Source organism: Trichosurus vulpecula, chromosome 6 (genome assembly GCF_011100635.1).
Source record: "Trichosurus vulpecula isolate mTriVul1 chromosome 6, mTriVul1.pri, whole genome shotgun sequence".
NCBI classification, from domain to species: Eukaryota; Metazoa; Chordata; class Mammalia; order Diprotodontia; family Phalangeridae; genus Trichosurus; species Trichosurus vulpecula.
In genome coordinates this window covers 202,065,468-202,083,944 of record NC_050578.1, presented here as the reverse complement: position 1 = coordinate 202,083,944, position 18,477 = coordinate 202,065,468, and the positions used below count along the sequence as shown (strand labels likewise).

Here is an 18,477-nt window from a genome sequence, read left to right as displayed (position 1 = left end):
TTAACCAGAGATCTTTAAGCCACTCCTGAATGGGGCTGACTTGGGGATTTAACTCTTGTTGGCAAGGTTGTAGAGGGAATTCCTATTTAGGTACAAGTTGTATTAGATGACACTACCCTCCCCACCCCCCAATCCCTTCTAACTCTTCAGTCCAGATATATGAGAGGCATCATGACATAGCAAGTGGAGCACTGCTTTTGGAGTCAGGAAGAGCTGGGTTTGAATCCCACCTCTGACACCCACTAGCCGTGTGATCCTTGGCAAGTAATTAACTTCTCTGAGATGGTTTGTTCATTTGTAAAATGGGGCTAGTCATACTTGTACTTTCCTCTTAGGGTGATTGAGATATTCAGATGTAATAAGAAATATTACTTATTATGATTCCTTTAAAAGAGTTTCCTGCATTGGGAGAGATCAAAACATTTTAGGCTTTCAGAGATAAAAGAGACCTTCCAGTTCACCTCATGTTTTACAGTGAGAGGACATCATTTACTCAGCATCAAAGATAGCAAGTGGCCAAGCCAAAAGCCAAACCCAGCCTTTTTTGATTCTGAATTCCAGGAGTTGATCTACTATCCCATGACCTCCAAAGTCTCTATTTACAAGGAGTTTGAATTAGAAATTTACAATCTCATTGTAAGATTAGCATACGTGCAGTGAACAACCATAAAACTGTCCAAGACAGTCTGAAATGTGTAGAGCTAGTACTAAATACTAAAACTAGGAGTACTAAGTACTAGTACTAAGAACTAGTACTAAGTACTGAGATGAGCAGCTTTGCATAGTAGATCAGCTGATGTGCTGAGAGTGCTGCATTAAAATCCCACCATCAAGTAACCTCTTTATTGTGTAACTCAGGTAAAGTCACTTAACCTCTCTTAGTCTCAGGTTCCTAACCTTTAAAACGAGGAAAATATTACATGTATTGCATGGACTTCTATTTTTTCAAACCTTGAAGGACAACATAAATGTCAGCCATTAGTAATATCATTATTATAATCATGATCATCACCTCATTGTCCTCGTTTGTTTGGATGTAACTCAGATAGAAAGTCTCGGGAGAAGTCCCCATCCTATAAAGTTAATCTGTCCAAACTGCATCAATTAGCATCATCTCTGACTCCTTGAGGAGGGTTGTATAGTGAAAAGAGCACTAGACTTCTTTTGTGGTTAATGGTTTCTGGGCTGTTGCACATATAGATAATTCTGCTAAAAATCTGCCTTGATACAATTCAGTACAACTTTCTAAATTTGGTTTCCTAATAACTAGTTCATGTGAGAAAGCCAGCTCAAGTCTTATGGAGCTAATCATATTAACAACAAGGCTTTAAGAAGAACATCAGATTAGGAACCCACAATTCACCTGAAACTTTAGAGAATTTCAGTTTTCATATGTTACTTGCTCTTTCTTTCTTTACCTAAACCCTGTACCTTATATAAGAATCTTAAAAAAAATCATGACTGTCTAACTATAAAATGAACTCTTCTGTCTTTTAAAATTATCGGACAGATACTTTAAAATTGGGGAAGTAATTTTCAATTTTTTTACAATTATCAGTAAGATTAAAATTACAATGTAAAATCCTTAATCCAATTCTGAGAGCTTCTTACTAAAAAAATACTCAAAGCCTGAATTCCTAAGCTTGATACATTTAGTTCTTAGAGAAAACAGTCTAATCCTGTTGCTTTCTCAAAATTTACTATTCCATTTAAATTGTACATTTTGACATTATATCTTTGTCTTATTAATTTGTCTAGTTCCTCTTTAGGAGCATATCATCCTTAAATTATAATTTGACCACAAACATAATTTAACATTATAAGATTTTTCATACTTGCATTCTATTATATTAATTCCCAAAATGTTCCACTGTCAATCTGTTAATCAATAGTTTGGCATTGTACTTAGTAAATTTCACTACTTAGCTGCCCTGATTATAGAAATTTGCTATGAAAGGAAAAAGAGGGACATACTTATGAAAATGTCAAGAATTATACCCTCAAGGGCACAGGCTGACCTGATATATATATATACCATAACAAGGGAAAAAAAAACTCCCTTAGCTCTGTTTGATTCCAGACAAAAGTCCTATCTGGCAGTCTGTCATGCAGTCACAGGGTATCAAAAGCCAGGCTCAGGATTAAGCAGCTGGGGAAGTTTTCTGTTCAGAAAGAATAGACCACAATGAGGAAACAAAGAGAATCCAACCTGAGGCCATGCCAATGTTGTCCCTTCAACTTTTCCCAAGGACAGACATCTCCTTGTAGCAGTTCTCAGAGTACAGCAATACTATTTCCTGTAATTAGCTTCATGACAGTTCAGACAACCATCCCTACAATCAAAACTCAAAAAAAAAACTAAATTAAAGTCCTCAAAGTTTTTACCTCAGCTAGCAAAATTTCACCAACCATAGCTCGGGGCTTCATATCTTCATGTTTCCCTACAGTTACATTTCATTTATCCTTTACTTATAAATTAAAACTAGCAACATCCTAGGATTTCAGACATATAGCAAATACCTGATAGTTGAATTATATTAAGATATAAAGTTATATCTTTAAACTACTCTATATACTTTCATAAATTTTAAGTGATAGCCAAAAATGTTCAAATGAAAACTCACTATTATAGAAAACATTATTACTATTATTGTTGTTGTTATCTGTTTTAAAACAAAATCTAACCCAGTAAACATTGAACAGTTTTTAAATATCTATTTTATCACATTTTTTTAAAATTTCAATTCATAACCTAACAGCATCCAGATTTTTAAAGTTCTTTTTCTCATAGCATTTCTGATTTCCCAAACTTCACACGTAAGAGAATTTAGAAACACGATAATAACATATGTGGGGATGGGAGGAACCAGAGGGGAAGGAGTCAAGGTTACCATATATGCAGGAGATGAAGGAGTAAAAATTGAATGCACAGTGAAGGCAGGGGAAGAGAGAAAAATAATGGAGGTGAGGAAAGATTATAGCGTTAGATATCTAGAGTTGGAAAGTCCAACTCTCACATTTTACAAATGAGAGAATGGAGTCTCAGAAAGGTTAAGGGCCTTCTCCAAGTTCACACAGGTAGAGTCAGAATTTGAACCCAGATCTTCCAACTTCAAGTCTAGTGCTCTTTTCAGTATACAACCCTCCTCAAGGAGTCAGAGATGATGCTAATTGATGCAGTTGGGACAGATTAACTTTAACTTCACAGTTAAACTCCACAATTTTTATGACTGATAAGGTTACTTTTTATAGAAATAATTGCATTCAAAATGGTTTGTGGGAATTAGATTTAAGTGCCTTCCTTCTTACTTGTGTTAATATTTTAGTTTGCATGTAAAAGGGAGAATATTTATTTGGTGATCATCATTTATAGTTTTTTTAATCTATCCATAGAATAGTGATATTTTCTTATTTTACTTTTTTTGATTAACATTTTGTAGACCGTGTCAATTTCCCTTTCAATCATGCCTTTGCTTTATTTGCTGGAGTCTCTAATGGTGGCAAATGAGACCCTCCTGGTCTGAATCATCAACCTTGTCTCCCTAAACATCAAATTGACTAGCAGTGACTGTAGGGAGGAGAGCCACATATGTTTGCCAAGAGTAATCTAGTCTTCATTTCGATTAGATGACCTCACAGGCCCTTTCATTCCACCTCTATCTTCTTTGATCCTCTGGTAATTCTTTTCCAATCTTTTTTGGTTTCTGCTTTTTTTTTTTTTTTTAAACAAGGAAAACAAGATTTTTTTTCTTCGTCTAAATTGCTAAAATTAAGATCTTTAAATGCTTTGAGTTTTTTCAGCAGATATTTTTGAGGGAATAATTATTCAGTTCAATCAACATTCATTCCAAAGCGCCTTAAAAGTGATGATTCCCCCTTGGACCCTTAGCCTAGCATGAATTAAGTTTGACATTCTTATCACTAGTAAATGCCTATTTTCTTCGGTTCCATTTGAGTCTATGTGGCCTGGCTTTTCGCAAGGAGTATTACTAATGCAACCTGTGATTTGGTCATTCAGCTGAAATGAAAAACCAATTCTGTGGCCTGGAATAGGGGATATTAAATCTCTATGATTTTTTTTTCCTAAGGGCCATAGGACCATTAGCAGAACAGATCTTCAAGCCTATCTGTGTACTTTGCCTATTTAAGATTTTAAATGACTTTTGCCTTTTATTTTTGAGGTACAATATAGCAGTGGCTTGGAGCAGCTTTGACATCACATTTCTAAATCCTTCCGATTATAAGTAACTCAGGGAAACAATAAATCCATGGCGGTGGGAATTGACAAAAGTGTTACAAATGTGAAACCCCGCCCCACTCTTCTGCTTGCCCCAAGGGGAGCAAGACTCTTATATTTCAACAAATTCAACAAAAGAGTGGGGTGGACCAGATAATCTCTAAGGTCCCTACCAGCTCTAAATCATATCGTGTTACTCAGTGTATATGCCATCTATTATATGAGGACTTGTTTCAGCCTCCAGGAAGACTTTGAAAATAAGAAGCACATAATCTTTGCCCTCCTGGAGCTGCCAGAATCAGTATGTGCTCATGAATCCGGGGATAAAAAATATTTCATGCAGCTAGAGACAAATTATAGATCCTTTGAGAGATCTCTAATCTCTCTCTTCAGTAGGAATACTTCTATTGGCAAAGATAGAAATCCCCTTTTTTCCCATCTCATACAGTGCAATTAGTGACTATGCTTTTAATTTTTAAAATGTTTTTATTAATAATATTTTATTTATATAACTTTTATTTTGTGATGTATATGTATGCTCCCTCCCTTGTCTTTGTAACAAGGAATAGAAAAGAAAGAGAAAAAAGAGTAATTCAACAAAACCAACCAATGCATTAACCAAGTGGGACAGGATATGCAATGTTCCACACCCATGGGTCCCCAGCTCCGCAGAGAAGAGGGTTTTTTTTTTCTCCTCGACTCTCAGAGCTAAGCTTGGTGATGACAGTTACACAGTGTTCAGTTTCATGTGTCGCCATTGCTGTTCCTTCCAGTTATGTTGCTTGGGTCACTGTGTATTCTATTTTCTCGATCTGTTTATTTCACTTTGCATCAGATTCTCTAAGTCTTTTCTATATTCATCATATCCATTGTTTCTTATGGTAATATTCCATTATATTCATAAACCACAATGTTTGACTATAATTTATTAATTTTCTGGCAGCTAGGGGATGCAGTGGATAGAGTGCTGGGCCTACAGTCAGGAAGACTCATCTTTCTGAGTTCAAATCCAGCCTCAGACCTTACTAGCTATGTGACCCTGGGCAAGTAAGTCACTTAACCCTGTTTGCCTCAGTTTCCTCTATCTGTAAAATGAACTGCAGGAGAAGAAGGCAAACCACTCCCATATCTTTGCCAAGAAAACTCCAAATGGGGTCGTGAAGAATCAGACATGACCGAAACTACTGAACAACGATAAACGTGCCAGGCACTGTGATAGGCACTAGTAATACCAACACAAAGACCAAAAATATATAAATGAAAAATAAAAGTTTTCTTTCCTTAAGGAACTCACATTACACTAGAAATAGAATTCTTATGGATAGGTGCACTTACCTCTCACAGCTATGGATAGAAGGAGATGTGTTCTTAACCAAACAAGAATTATATGTAATTACAAAACATAAAATACATAACTTTGGTTGATTAAAAGTGAAAACCTTCAGCACATACAACATTAATGCATCTAGCATAAGAAGGGAAGTGATTTGATTGTACTGCGTAACCTATATCAGATTGCTTGCTCTCTTGGGGAGTGGGGAGGGCAGGGAGGAAGGGAAAAAAAGTTTGGAACTCAAAATTTTACAAAAATGGATGTTGAAAACTATCTTTACATATAACTGGAAAAAATACTGTTAAGGAAAAAGAAAAAAGAAATACTAAACCCACCTGCATAGAACAAGGGGGACAAAAAGGAAGTGATTGAATGGGGGAAAAAATCTTTGTAATAAATTTCCCTGATAAAGAATTGGAATACAAGAGGTGTAAGCAATTTACATACACACACACACACACACACACACACATATGTGCATATTGACTAAAACATATGTTTATATGTGTATATGCACATGCATGTATATGTATCATATGTATGCTTACATATACGTATATGCATGTGCATGCACGCACATATGTATGTCTGTGTATACTCAGTGTGTATAAGTCATAGCCATTCCCCAATAGATAGATGGTGTTGTGTTATTCAGTTGGGTCCAACTCTTCATGACTCCATTTGGGGTGTTCTTGGCAGATATTGGACTGGTTTACCATTTCCTTCTCCAGCTCATCTTAGAGATGAAGAAACTGAGGCAAACAAGCTTAAGTGATTTTCCCAGGGTCACAGAGCTAGTAAGTGTATGAGGCTGGATTTGAATTCATGAAAATGAGTCTTCTTGACTCCAGGCCTGGTACTCTATCCATTATGTATTCTGTCCACTGTGCCACCTAGCTGCTTCAGATAGAGAAGTGGTCAAAGTATATAAACAAACAGTACTGTAAGGAAGAATTGAAAAGTATTCACAACCCCATGAGAGGATTGCCAAATCAGAAATACTAAGAGAAATGAAAATTAAAACAACCCTTAGGTTTCACTTCATGCCCTGAAAATTTGCAAAAAAAGAAAAAAGAAAAAAAGAAAACACAGCATACAGTGTTAGAAGGGTTCTTAAAAGATAGACATACTAATACATTGTTGGTGGAGCTGTGAAATCGTACAGCTGTTTTGGAAAGCAATTTGGAATTATGCAATTAAAGTGATTAAAATGTCCAAAGCCTTTGAACTCATTACTAGAGAATCCATTACTAGACATATCCCCAAAGGAAGTCATCAATATGACAAAACTCCCTATATACTCCAAAATATTTACAGCAATACTTTCTGTGATAGTTAAGAATTGAAAATAAAATAGATACCCATCAATTGGGGAATGGTTAAACAAATTGTGGTACATGGATCTTATGAAATACTGTTTTGCTATAACAAATGATGCGTGTGATGCAAACAGAGAAGCATGGAAAGATGCATATGAACTGATGCAGAATGAAGTAAGCAGGGCTAAGGAAACAAAATACACAACAATTGCAACAATGCAAATAGGAAAAAAAAATCTATGCACCAAAAAAATCAAAAGTAAATATAACAAAATCATAAAGATCAGGCATGATAGGAAAGAAAAGATATTAGAGGACCCCCCAATTCGATCTTTCATGGATGAGAGAGGTTCAAAGTCATTACATGTTTCACACTTTTTTAACATACTGATCAGTTGTGCCAATTTTTTTTCCTTTCAAAAAAATACTATTTGTTATATGAGGTGGCTCTGTAGGAGGGGTAAGGGAGGGGAAGGACATGGAACAAGCATGATAATGGAAGAAATAGAAGATATCAATAAAAACTTATTAATAAAAAGAAAATACGTGGACTTAATTCTATTCTTTTTCCATATTGATTGAGCAGATCTTTCATTCTTGATAACAAGTAATTTCTGAAAGCAAGGGAACTTACTGGAAATAAAATAGCTGGGAGAATAAAATTCCAGGGCTTCATAGAATACTTCTGTAGGTTTTAAATGCTCAAATTTTTCCTTTAAGACTTTAAAAATGTTGGTTATTGGTATGCTAGAAACAATATCTTTTTGATAAAAAGTGGTGGATTTTCTTCTCTTGACCCAGAAGAGCTTCAATTTTAAAAGCCACAGGATACAATTTACCTTCTTTTTGCAGAGTGGTCATTTTTTATTTGTCATTGGATCTGAAATAGGAATGGTGTAAGTTGAACAGTGTCACATAGTTGTCCCAGTAGGAATTTATTTGTTTTTAAATACCACTTGCAGATGATTTCTGCCATAGACACCACCCAAGTCATTAAAATTTAAAAATCGCCTAAAGCCTTGGTGAAGACCCTGTACAATCTAGTATTTTAGGCACCAGATTCATATATAAGATAACATTTGGTGTATACTTTGACCTTCCCTTTGGGTGAACAAATTGGTGAGAAAATAACAGCGATTCATTACAGACTAAAACACTGTCTTTTGGAGGGTGGGGTGGAAATTACAATCTACAAGGGTTATCAGTTCCATGAGTCCTTGATACATAGCAAGGGCATCATGACAGTGCAATGGAAAGATAAATCATAGAGTTTTAAAGTGGATGGAAACACAGTGCTCCCCCCACCCCTGCCATCCAACACAAGCCTGAAAGGAATCCCTGCTCTAAGGTAATTTGCTAGACCAGTTGTTGTCCAGATTCTTTTGACACCCTCCAAAGAAATGGAAGCCACCACCCCTTGAAGCAGTCTACTATCTATTTAGGTAGCTGTAAGTATTAGGAGGTTTTTTTTTGTCATAGGACCAGTAACATGCCTCTTTGCAAATGAGATAAATGTCTTCAGGAAAAAAATTCTACTTGTTGAGTGAATTCTTCCTCATACAGAGTTCAGTCAGACCATATGAGCATCTTGCATATAGAGCTTACTGGTAGAAAGAACACTGAATCTGAAGTCAGAAAAGTTCAAATTCTGCCTTTTTATATACTAACTGTGTGTCCTTGAACACACACTTCTCATCTCTCGGCCTCAGTTGCCTCATCTTTAAAATAGGTGGATTGGTGAATCTATGAATTGGTCCATCCATTCTGGAAAGCAATTTGGAACTATGTGCACAAAATTACTAAACGGAGTATATACCCTTTGACCTAGCAATGCCTCTTCTAGGCTTGTGCTCAAATTGATAAAAGAAAGAGGAAAAAAAGGACGCATGTGTAAGCAAACATCATGTACATATATACAGAGAGAGAGAGAGAGAGAAAGAGAGAGAGAGAGAGAGAGAGAGAGAGAGAGAGAGAGAGAGAGAGAGAGAAAAGAGAGATGAAGACAGAGAAGAGAGAGAGAGGAGAGAGGGAGAAGAGAGAGGGAAGAGAGGACAGAGGGAGAGAGAGAAGAGACAGGAGAGACAGAGAGACTAGAGATGCAGTGCAAAATGAATCATACAATAGTTTCAGAGTTGGAAGCCATCTAGTCTACACACATGTTTATATAAATATACATACATATGTATATATGTATAGAACACATTGTATATCAACCTGCATACCTACCTAAGCATGCATTGTGTACATATATACATACATGGACATGACCTGGATGAAGATGAAGCAAAGAGGACTGAGAAGGAACAGTCAGGTAGGTAGGAGGAAAACCAGGAAAGAGTAGTGTCCCAAAAGCATAGAGTGAAGAGAGTTTCAAGGAACAGAAGATGATCCACAGTGTCAAAGGTAAGACTCAGAAGGATGAAGACTGAGAAAAGGTCATTGTATTTGGCAATCAGGAATTCATTGGTAATGTTGAAGAGAGCAGTTCTGGTTGAATGATGCAGTACAGAAGACAGTGAGAGGAGAGGAAATGGATGCACCTGCAACAGATGGTCTTCTCAAGTTTAATGACAAAAGGCAGGAGAAATATTGGATGAAAGTTGGATGGACCAAGTGAGAATTTTTGGAGGATAGGATATATTTAGGGGCAGAAGGGAAGTAGCTAGTAAACAGGAGGAGACGGAAGGTAGGAGAGATAGTAGGAATGATAGGTAGGGCAGTTGGCTAGAAGAGACAGGATGGAATGGCATCAGTTGTATCATTGCCTCCTGGAGAAACCTAGGAAGGCTGCATAGAAGAGGTGGCATCTTATGTTCTGAATACATAAAATATGTGAAAAATAAGGAGGATTTTAAAATATTTTTCTTTATTTCAACAGGAAGCTTCTGTGTTTGCCCCTTTCCTTATCTGAAGAAGAATTGCTTAAAATGAGGCAGGAGTTTCACAGCTGTTTTGCCCAGATGGACAACAGCTTAGCCTTGCCTAGGATTCGGGCCCGGGTATTGCTGCAGAATTTCCAGTCAGATTGGAGAGAAGCTGAGTTCCTGAAAGTAGACCAAGCCTTCACAGCTCCAGATATTCAGGTAGGATGTTCCTAGAGGTTGATCTGTAGAATTGCAAGAGGCGTCAAAAAGCACAGGAGGTTGGAGCTGGAAAGGACATTAGCTTATGGACTGTAGAATGTTGGAACTGGGAAAGACCTTGGAGCATAGATTGTTGATAGTTGGAATGGACCTTAGGGATTACTTAATCCAACTCCTTTACATTATAAGGAAGAAAATTTAGAGTTGGAGAGGAAACAGATTTGCCCAAGCTAATGACAGAATTCAAAATACAAGCTAGCCCTTCTGATTAAACAGTCAAGTGCAACATATTGTGATATAGGACTACCACTGACTAGTATGTAAAATGTTCTTGTAATCTGTCATTGAAGATTAAATGGCCAGAACACCGGAACACAAGAGCAAACTGACTTTTGGGGAGGTGAAAACAATGTACAAAGTCTCTGAAATGATTTTAACAATTATAACAGGAAAACATTTAGATACTCTCATTTTTAAAAAAATCCTACAAATTGGATTCTTTTTCAATGACTTACCAAAGGTTGGACCCGAAAAGATGACAATAGTTCATATGGTAGAAAAGGGGTTAGTGATGAAGCAAAGGATTGGGAGTCAGGAAACCTAGGTTCATCTATATATGTATATGTTTATGTTTGTGTGTGTGTGTATACACACATATACATATACACACACATTTATATATGTGCATATACATATAAACGTGTGTACATGTATATACATGTATACACATATGTACACATACATGCACATTTCTATATACATACATATACAATATATACATGTATATATACATGCATACATATGCATACACATATTCATATATACTCACTATACATATACATATATTGCTTTGTAAACCTTAAATCTTTACATAAGTACTCTAGAATTATTATTAATTTCCCTGAGCCTCAATTAATAAGGATGGCTTTTTCCCATTTAATTGCAAAATACTATTTGTGGAAAGACTAGGAAAGGGTTGAAGCCCAGTTAATGTGCCCAAAATATGAGGAGGGAGACTCTGCTGAGGGATCATCAAAGTTTGCATGGGGGGGAGGGGAAACTTGAGGGGGCAGCCTTCTTCAGTCAGCAGAAGGAGGAACAGGGAAAAGTTCGTTCCCAGTTTGGGAGACGTCTTGAGCAAAAGCTAGGACATGATAGCCGGACTATAACTAGAGATGACAAAGTCCACTTTGGCTGCAACATAGAGAATGCGATGAAAAAATAGTGCGAGGTAAGTATGGAATTGGATGAGCTTCCTTCTTTTATTCAGGAGCCAATTGTAAAACACTTATTATATGAAGAACACTTTAGCACTGAGTTATAGAACTGGACTTTTAGAGACAGTTAGGAATTCAATCATCTTGCCCCTAAATCCTAACTACATACCTCTGGTGAAGTAGTTGCAGAGGGACTGTTTTTTTTAAATTCAATTTTGTCAATCAAAAAGCATTTTAAGTGCCTCGTATGAACCATGCTTTGTACTGGGAGCTGGAGAAACAATGGTAAAAATGGAAGAGTTTTTACTCTTAGGAAACTTCTATTCTAGCTTATATTTGGTGGTGACAGGGAGGGAGAAAAGGGAGACAAATTGTACGTAAGTCTGTACTATCTCTATATGTTTAATCAACTGGTTAAAAAAAAACCCTCCCAGGTCCCCAGGTTAATAGCCCCTGAACTACGTGGACTGAGGTGCCTTTCAATTCTGAGGAATTGTGAAAAATCATTTGAAGGTGATAGAAATGTCTGTGCTCAGTTCCCTTCTGTTTTCTCTGCTTTTGAGATAACCTAATCATATCAGAAGTTTTCAAAGTTTTAAATAGTCTTAAAGTGCTCGTTTCCAATGAAAAACCATTTGCTGTCTCTTATGATGGAACAGATGTTGTCTTTTCCCTGGAAATGCATTCTTCTTCCTTTGTATTCTCAGGACAAAAATACAAAAGTAAGTTGTGATTTGGATGTCCAGGTGGATGTTTTACATGATGTTATCACAGCTCATTTATGATTCACAGACTGCCTCAAGAACATATAAAATGAGGGTCATTTGAAATTGAGAATTATACCTTGTAGCTGATTTACGGGCATTGAGAATTACTTTCGAAAAAGAAATGCAGAACCTAGGAATATCTCATCTTCTAATATATCTTCTAAAAATACAATATTAGATGAAGGTCAAAATGAGTTGACTTTTCTAAGCAAAGAGGCCAAAGCTGACACTAAGCTCCATTAAAATAATTCTCTGACATCTTGGAAAGACTGGGCCAGTCATACTGGCCATTTCGTACATATAAACTCCCCTCAGTCTTCTCTAGAGGTTCAACATCCCCAGTTCCTTCCTATGGCATGAATTTAGGGCCCTTCACCATCTCAGCTGCCTTCCTTTGGATACTCTTCAGCTTTTCAATGTCATCCCTAACATGTGGTATTTAAAATCAAACAGATGCTCCAAGTATGGTCTGTGACCAAGGCAAATAGAGTACATCAGGAGTACTATAATATTGTTATGCTCTGCGCCTCAGTGCAGCCCAACTGTCCTATCACACTATTAACTCATATTCAATTAAAGTCCTCTCAATTTACCGTTTTACTCTTTGAATCATCTGTCTTTGATTCATGTGAGATCATGGTGTTCCACTTGAAGACATTGTGCCATTGTGGATAGAATATGGAGTCAGAGCAACCTCTGTGTTCAAATTCTGACCCCTGAAACTTACTAGCTATGTGACCCTGGGCAATTTACTTAACATCTCTGAGCTTTGGTTTCCTCGTCTATAAAGTGAGGGGATTGGACTGAATGGTTTTTAAAATCCCTTCTAGTTCCAAATCATAGATGCTGTGATTTTTTTTTTCTGAACTGTCTATTAACCATACCTCTTCCATCTTACATTTGTGGAGTCAAATTGTAGAATCCAATGATCAAACTTTACATTTGTCCTATTAATTTCCATATTTTAAAAAAGTTTAGTTCAGTCAGGATCTTTTTGAAACGCATAATCTTTTCCTACTCTTTCTACAAATAGTATTTTGCAATCAGATGGAAAAAAGCATTAAATGGATTTTGGCTCCAAAGGATTTTATTTAATCCAGTAAACATTTATAAAGGGAGGAAGTACAATAGAACTGAGACAGCACTGGAACTCCAGTCAGGTGTGGATTTGAATTCTGGCCATTTCTTAGTAATCATATGACCTTAAGTCACTCATTTTAATTTCATTGAGCTTTAGTTTTCTCTGTAAAATGGGGTAGTTAAATTGGGTCACCTCTAAGATTCCTTCTATTTCTAAAATGATGACCCAAGGTACCTACTTTCTTGAAAGCACTCTGTTTGGTACTGCAGACACAAAGATGAAATAAAATAGAGATGCTCTGAAGCTTACAGTTAAATAGGGTTGATGAGGAATATATACAAGTAACTATTATGTGAGCATAGGAAGTGAGAAGCACATCTGTAAGGCTCAGTTAAAGTGCTCCAAAATCTGAGGAGAGGAACTCTTTGCTAAGGGAACATAAAAGTTTTCATGGGGGAGGGGGGCCTTGAGTGGGGCCTTCTTCAGAAGGCAGGAGGGGGAACAGGGAAAAGTCCATTTCTGGTTTGGAAGATGTCATGAGCAAAAGCTAGGACATGAAAGCTGGACTATAACTAGAGATGACAAAGTCCACTTTGGCTGCAACATAGAGAATGCATTGAAAAAATAGTGCGATAAGTGTGGAAATATTGGAGCCAGAATGCAGGGTGAGGAATTAATATTTAGGCAATGGGGAGCCACTAAAGACCCCCCTTTTTAAGTAGAGGAGCATTATAATCAGAGTAATGCATTATTTCAAGAAGAGGGAAAAGATTGGAGACTGAAGGAACAATTAGGAGGCTATTACAATCAACGAAAGGTGATGAGTCTTAACCAGAGTGGAAAGAAAGGAACAGATGTTAGAGATATTTTGGAGATAGAATCAATAGTACTTTAACACTGATGGCCAGTCAAGTAGAGGTGAAAGTCCAAGACTACTTCAATATTTTGATTGTGCCTTGCTAGCTGTAACTAGCATCTGAAGCAAATAAATTAGGAGAAGGGGCAAGCTTAAGGGAACGGGTAGGAAATGAGGAGCCTCGTGGTATGGAGATGACCTAGGACTATCGAAGGCTATGCCAGTAGAACGAAAACTTGAGCAGTTCCTAACAACTTGGAAAAGCTTTGACTCTGGATCTGGGGCTTCAATAGATATCTGTCATCCAAGGTCCATGTCCAGTATCTTTTCACTGGGTGGTACAGGGGATTCCAAAGATAGGAGATTGGTGAACTTTCTCCCCATTGTTCTTTGTTGTTCAGTATTATTTCTGAATGATATTTTGTAGCAACAATCAAAAGTCAAAAAGCAACGTGCCAAGAACAAAAGGAAGGTAGACATTTTGAAGAAATCCGTGGAAGACAAAATTCACATCTTTGAAGAACAGGCCAGTGAAGACCTCCTCGAGAAGGTAAGTGGAAATCTCCTCCTCCCTATAAAAGATGACCAACATTAAATAGCTTTAAAAAATCATAGCATCTGTTTTCTCTCCTTTGCATCTTTCATTTTGGCTCAGGTTTTATATTGATTTTACATTTCTCTATATACATTTTCAGAATGAGAAGTAGATTATGTTAAAGTGGAAAAACCATTGGACCTGAAACCATGAAACTTAGGTTCTGGTCTCATATATAAAACTAATCAGTTTTGTGACTCTGGGAAAGTCATTTCTCCTGCTCTGAGGTTCATTTTACTGATCGGTAATGATGATTCTTGTATTAACTACTTAGGTTTACAGAATGATAAGCATTTTTCCTGTTAGGTGAAGAAACTGAAGCCAAAATAAGTGAAAACATATCCCCAAGTTTGTGCAGCTGGTACATGGCAGTGTCAACATTTTTAATTCTTATCTCCTGATTTCAAATCCTGTGCTTTATCTCCTACCTGCTGGACAGGACTAGATGGTCTTTTATGATATTTTACTACTGGTATGAAAAGAATGTAAAGGTGCATAAAAGTTTTACGCCAAAGATCTTGCTCCTTAGAGATGATAAATGAAACAAACATGATCCCTGCCACCCCCCCCCCATTCCTTCTTCTTGACTTTTTGCCTTACATGTTTGTATACACTTTTTGCTTACATGTTTGCATGCCCTTTTTGCTTTCTCCCTGGCTTCTAGTCTCTGCCACAAGCTAGAGCACTGAGTCTGTAGTGCACAAAGTACATAAGGGAGCATCTAGACAAGCAACCTGGCAGCTGCTCGGTTTGAGTTAAGAAACACTGCCCTATAAAGACTTCTTCGGTGCCATCCTTTAATAATTGATCCTGAGAATTGCCTCCAAATGATGTAGTGACATCCAAGGCCCAATGCCTTCCTCAGTCTGGCTCCTTATGTACCCTTCCAGCCTTATTTCATAATGTTTTCCACCAAAAGGAGCAGCTAGTGGACAGAGCACTGGACTTGGAGTCAGAAACACCTGAGTTCAAATATGACCTTAGACATTAACTTAGCTGTGTGACCCTGGGCAAGTCATTTAACTTTTCTTTCTCAGTTTCTTCAACTGTAAAATGGAAAGAATAAAAGCACCAACCTTCTGGGGATTGTTGGGAGGATGAAATGAAATAATATTTGAAAAATACTTAGCACTGTGGCTGGCCCCTAATAAGTACTTAACAAATGCTTATTAAAATTTTAAAATTAAAAAAAGAATTAAAACCCAGAAAGAATTATGTCACAGACCAAATAACATGATCTCTAGACCATCATGTAAAATCAAGTTCCCACTGTCTCTGCAGTAGCTCAGAAAACCAAATTCCTTTTCCACTCTTAGATTTTGTATCTTCAGGGTTTATCTTGTGGTCGGGGTGGAGTAATTAGCCATCGAACATTCTCCAGAATATGATATTTAATCTCCTTTGCCTGAGCCAAGTTGTGACAAACTGCAAAACAAACCCCAAGCATGTGTCTCACATCGTGTGATTGTTCAAGTCCGTGTAAATCAAATTGAAAACCGAAGCCCATCCGTGTCCATTCCCTGTGTGGGCATTCCCTGCTGTAATTGGTTTGATTTGGTTGGCTGCTTTTTTTCCTCCAGATCTATTTGTTATTCTGTGAAGGGAAACGTTTCTAACAACACAGGAAGGAATTTTTCTTGTACTAATCAGAGTGTTGGCTGGCTTTTATTATTACATTTTATAATCACAGAGCAACTTGAAGATAATTTTGTTAGTGGATGTCTCCCCACCTCCTTGATCTTTGTACTTAGTTTTAAAAGATGAAGCTCCTATTAGAGACTGCATTGTAGGACTGAAAAGACTGATAATTTCACGCACACTACTACTGCTGTTTGTCTTCTGAGTATAACCCCCCAGAATCACAGGGTTATATGTTCTGGGCCGGACTCTTGGACAATGAAAATAAATAGTGATTTTTTTCCCTTTATACAGGCAAGAATACCTAAGGATAGAGAGGCAGGTGATTACCTGGCAAAAAAATATATCGAAAATCTGACTTTGAAATCAGACTTCAAAACCTAGTACCGGTCCTGGAGTCAGGAGAATTTATCTTACTGAGTTCAAATCTGGCCTCAGTTACTTACTAGCTGTGTGACCCTGTTTGCCTCAGTTTCTTCTTCTATAAAATGAGCTGGAGAAGGAAATGGCCAACCACTCCAGTATCTTTGCCAAGAAAACCCCAAATGGGGTCACAAAGATTTAGACCTGATTGAAAAGCCACTGCATCCTTTTGGAACTTAATTCCACTCAAAATCATCATAGAATGTTTGAACTTGGTGAAAGGGGAATGTTTAATAGCAAATCCATTTCAGGAAGAGAAAAGATGTCAAGTTGGAAAGGATCGTAAAGATAGCCTAGTCCAGTGGGGTCAAATAGGTGGCATATTGATTTAGAAAACCACAAATTAACATTATCTATGTTATGTTGCATTTTTATTTATTTTATTACATTTTGATCCAGTTCTACACCTCTGGTCAATACACTCATTTAACAAATAGGAAAACTGAGATCGAGAGAGAAGTTACTTGGCCAAGGTCACATAGTTAGTAAAGTGTCAAAGCCACAACCTAAAACCAAGATCTTCTGACTCCAAATCTGCTGTGCTTTCTACTGCCTAATTCTCCTTCTATGTGTGTATTTTCCCTACATGAAAAGAACATTAAATTTATCAGTATTACCTTAACAAAATTAATCAGAGATAGAGTACTATCTTTAAAAATTGTCTCTTTTTATGGTGACAAAGGCCTGGGAACAAAGGGATCACATCAGAGAATGGCAGAAGAAACTTTGATATATAAATGGAATGGATTATTATTATGCAACAATGTATGATGATATGAGGAATTCAGAGAAATTAACCAATCATAAACATTTATGAAGCGACTGCTGTGTACCAGACACTGGGCGGGGTGGTGGGGACATCTTTGAAAAAAGTTCCTGCCCTGAAGGAGCTAACATTCTACTGAACGGACACAGCATATTCATAAATAACTAAATATAGGCTATATAAAAAACAAAATATGCAGTAATGGGAGTGGGGGAGGATGGCAAGGAATACTAAAACAGTAGGGACTAGGAGCTTTGAAGGAAGTTAAGGAAACCAAGAGGTAGAGGGAAAGCATTCCATGCATAACAGATAGCTTTTTCCAGAAGTATGGAGGCAGGAGAGGGAATCTTATGTATAGGAAAGAGCAAATGGGCAGTTGGCTGTAGCACATAAAATGCAAAGTCCAGAGAGTTAGCCTAAACCAGACTATGAAATGCTAAAACATGAACAGAGGAGTTTTTATTTAATCCTAAAGTCATTTGGGGGCTACTCAAGTTTATCTAAAAGAAAAGTGACAGACACAGTCAGACCGGTACTGTAGGAATATCACTTTGACAGTTCTGTGGAGGATAGATTAGAAAGAGGATAAATTGGATGCAGAAAGATGAATGAGGAGGTTATTGCAGTAGATTAGGTAAGAAGGGATGAGTGCCTAGAATAGAGTAGATGTGGTACCGGTAGTCAGAAGAGGATACCTGTGAGAGATATTGAGGAAGTGGAATTGACAAATGATGGCAATTCATTGGAGTAGTGATGAATGAGAAGAACCAGTGGAGGATGCTTTTAGTTAGCAAACCTGTGTGATTACAAGAATGGTGATCTCTTTAATGGAAACCGGGAAATCAAAAAAATGGAGTGGGTTTGGGGGAAAGATGATTTCTGCTTTGGACATGTTCATTTTTGAATGTCAATGGGACATCTAGGTAGAACTGTCCAGAAGGCACTTGGTGGTACTTGCCTGAAAATCATGAGAAAGATGAAAACCGGATGTGTAGATTTGGGCGTCATCTGTAAAGAGATGATAGTTCAGTCACGTTTGTGACGATATGTGTGAACTGATTCAGAGTAATAGAAAGATCAATATTAATCTCAGATAAAAGACAATAATGTTATTGAGAATGAGGATGATAATGATGATGATAGCTTGCATTTACATATGTAG

The 18,477-nt window shown here is 37.1% G+C and overlaps 1 protein-coding gene across 1 annotated transcript in view; it reads left to right on the top strand.

Annotated features, from left to right (window-relative positions):
- EVC2 (EvC ciliary complex subunit 2) overlaps nucleotides 1-18,477 on the top strand; it is a 194,187-nt gene that overhangs the window by 123,880 nt on the left and 51,830 nt on the right. The window contains 2 exon segments of the mRNA XM_036762385.1: nucleotides 9,768-9,972; nucleotides 14,321-14,443. Of these exon segments, the coding sequence (XP_036618280.1) occupies nucleotides 9,768-9,972; nucleotides 14,321-14,443 (328 nt within the window).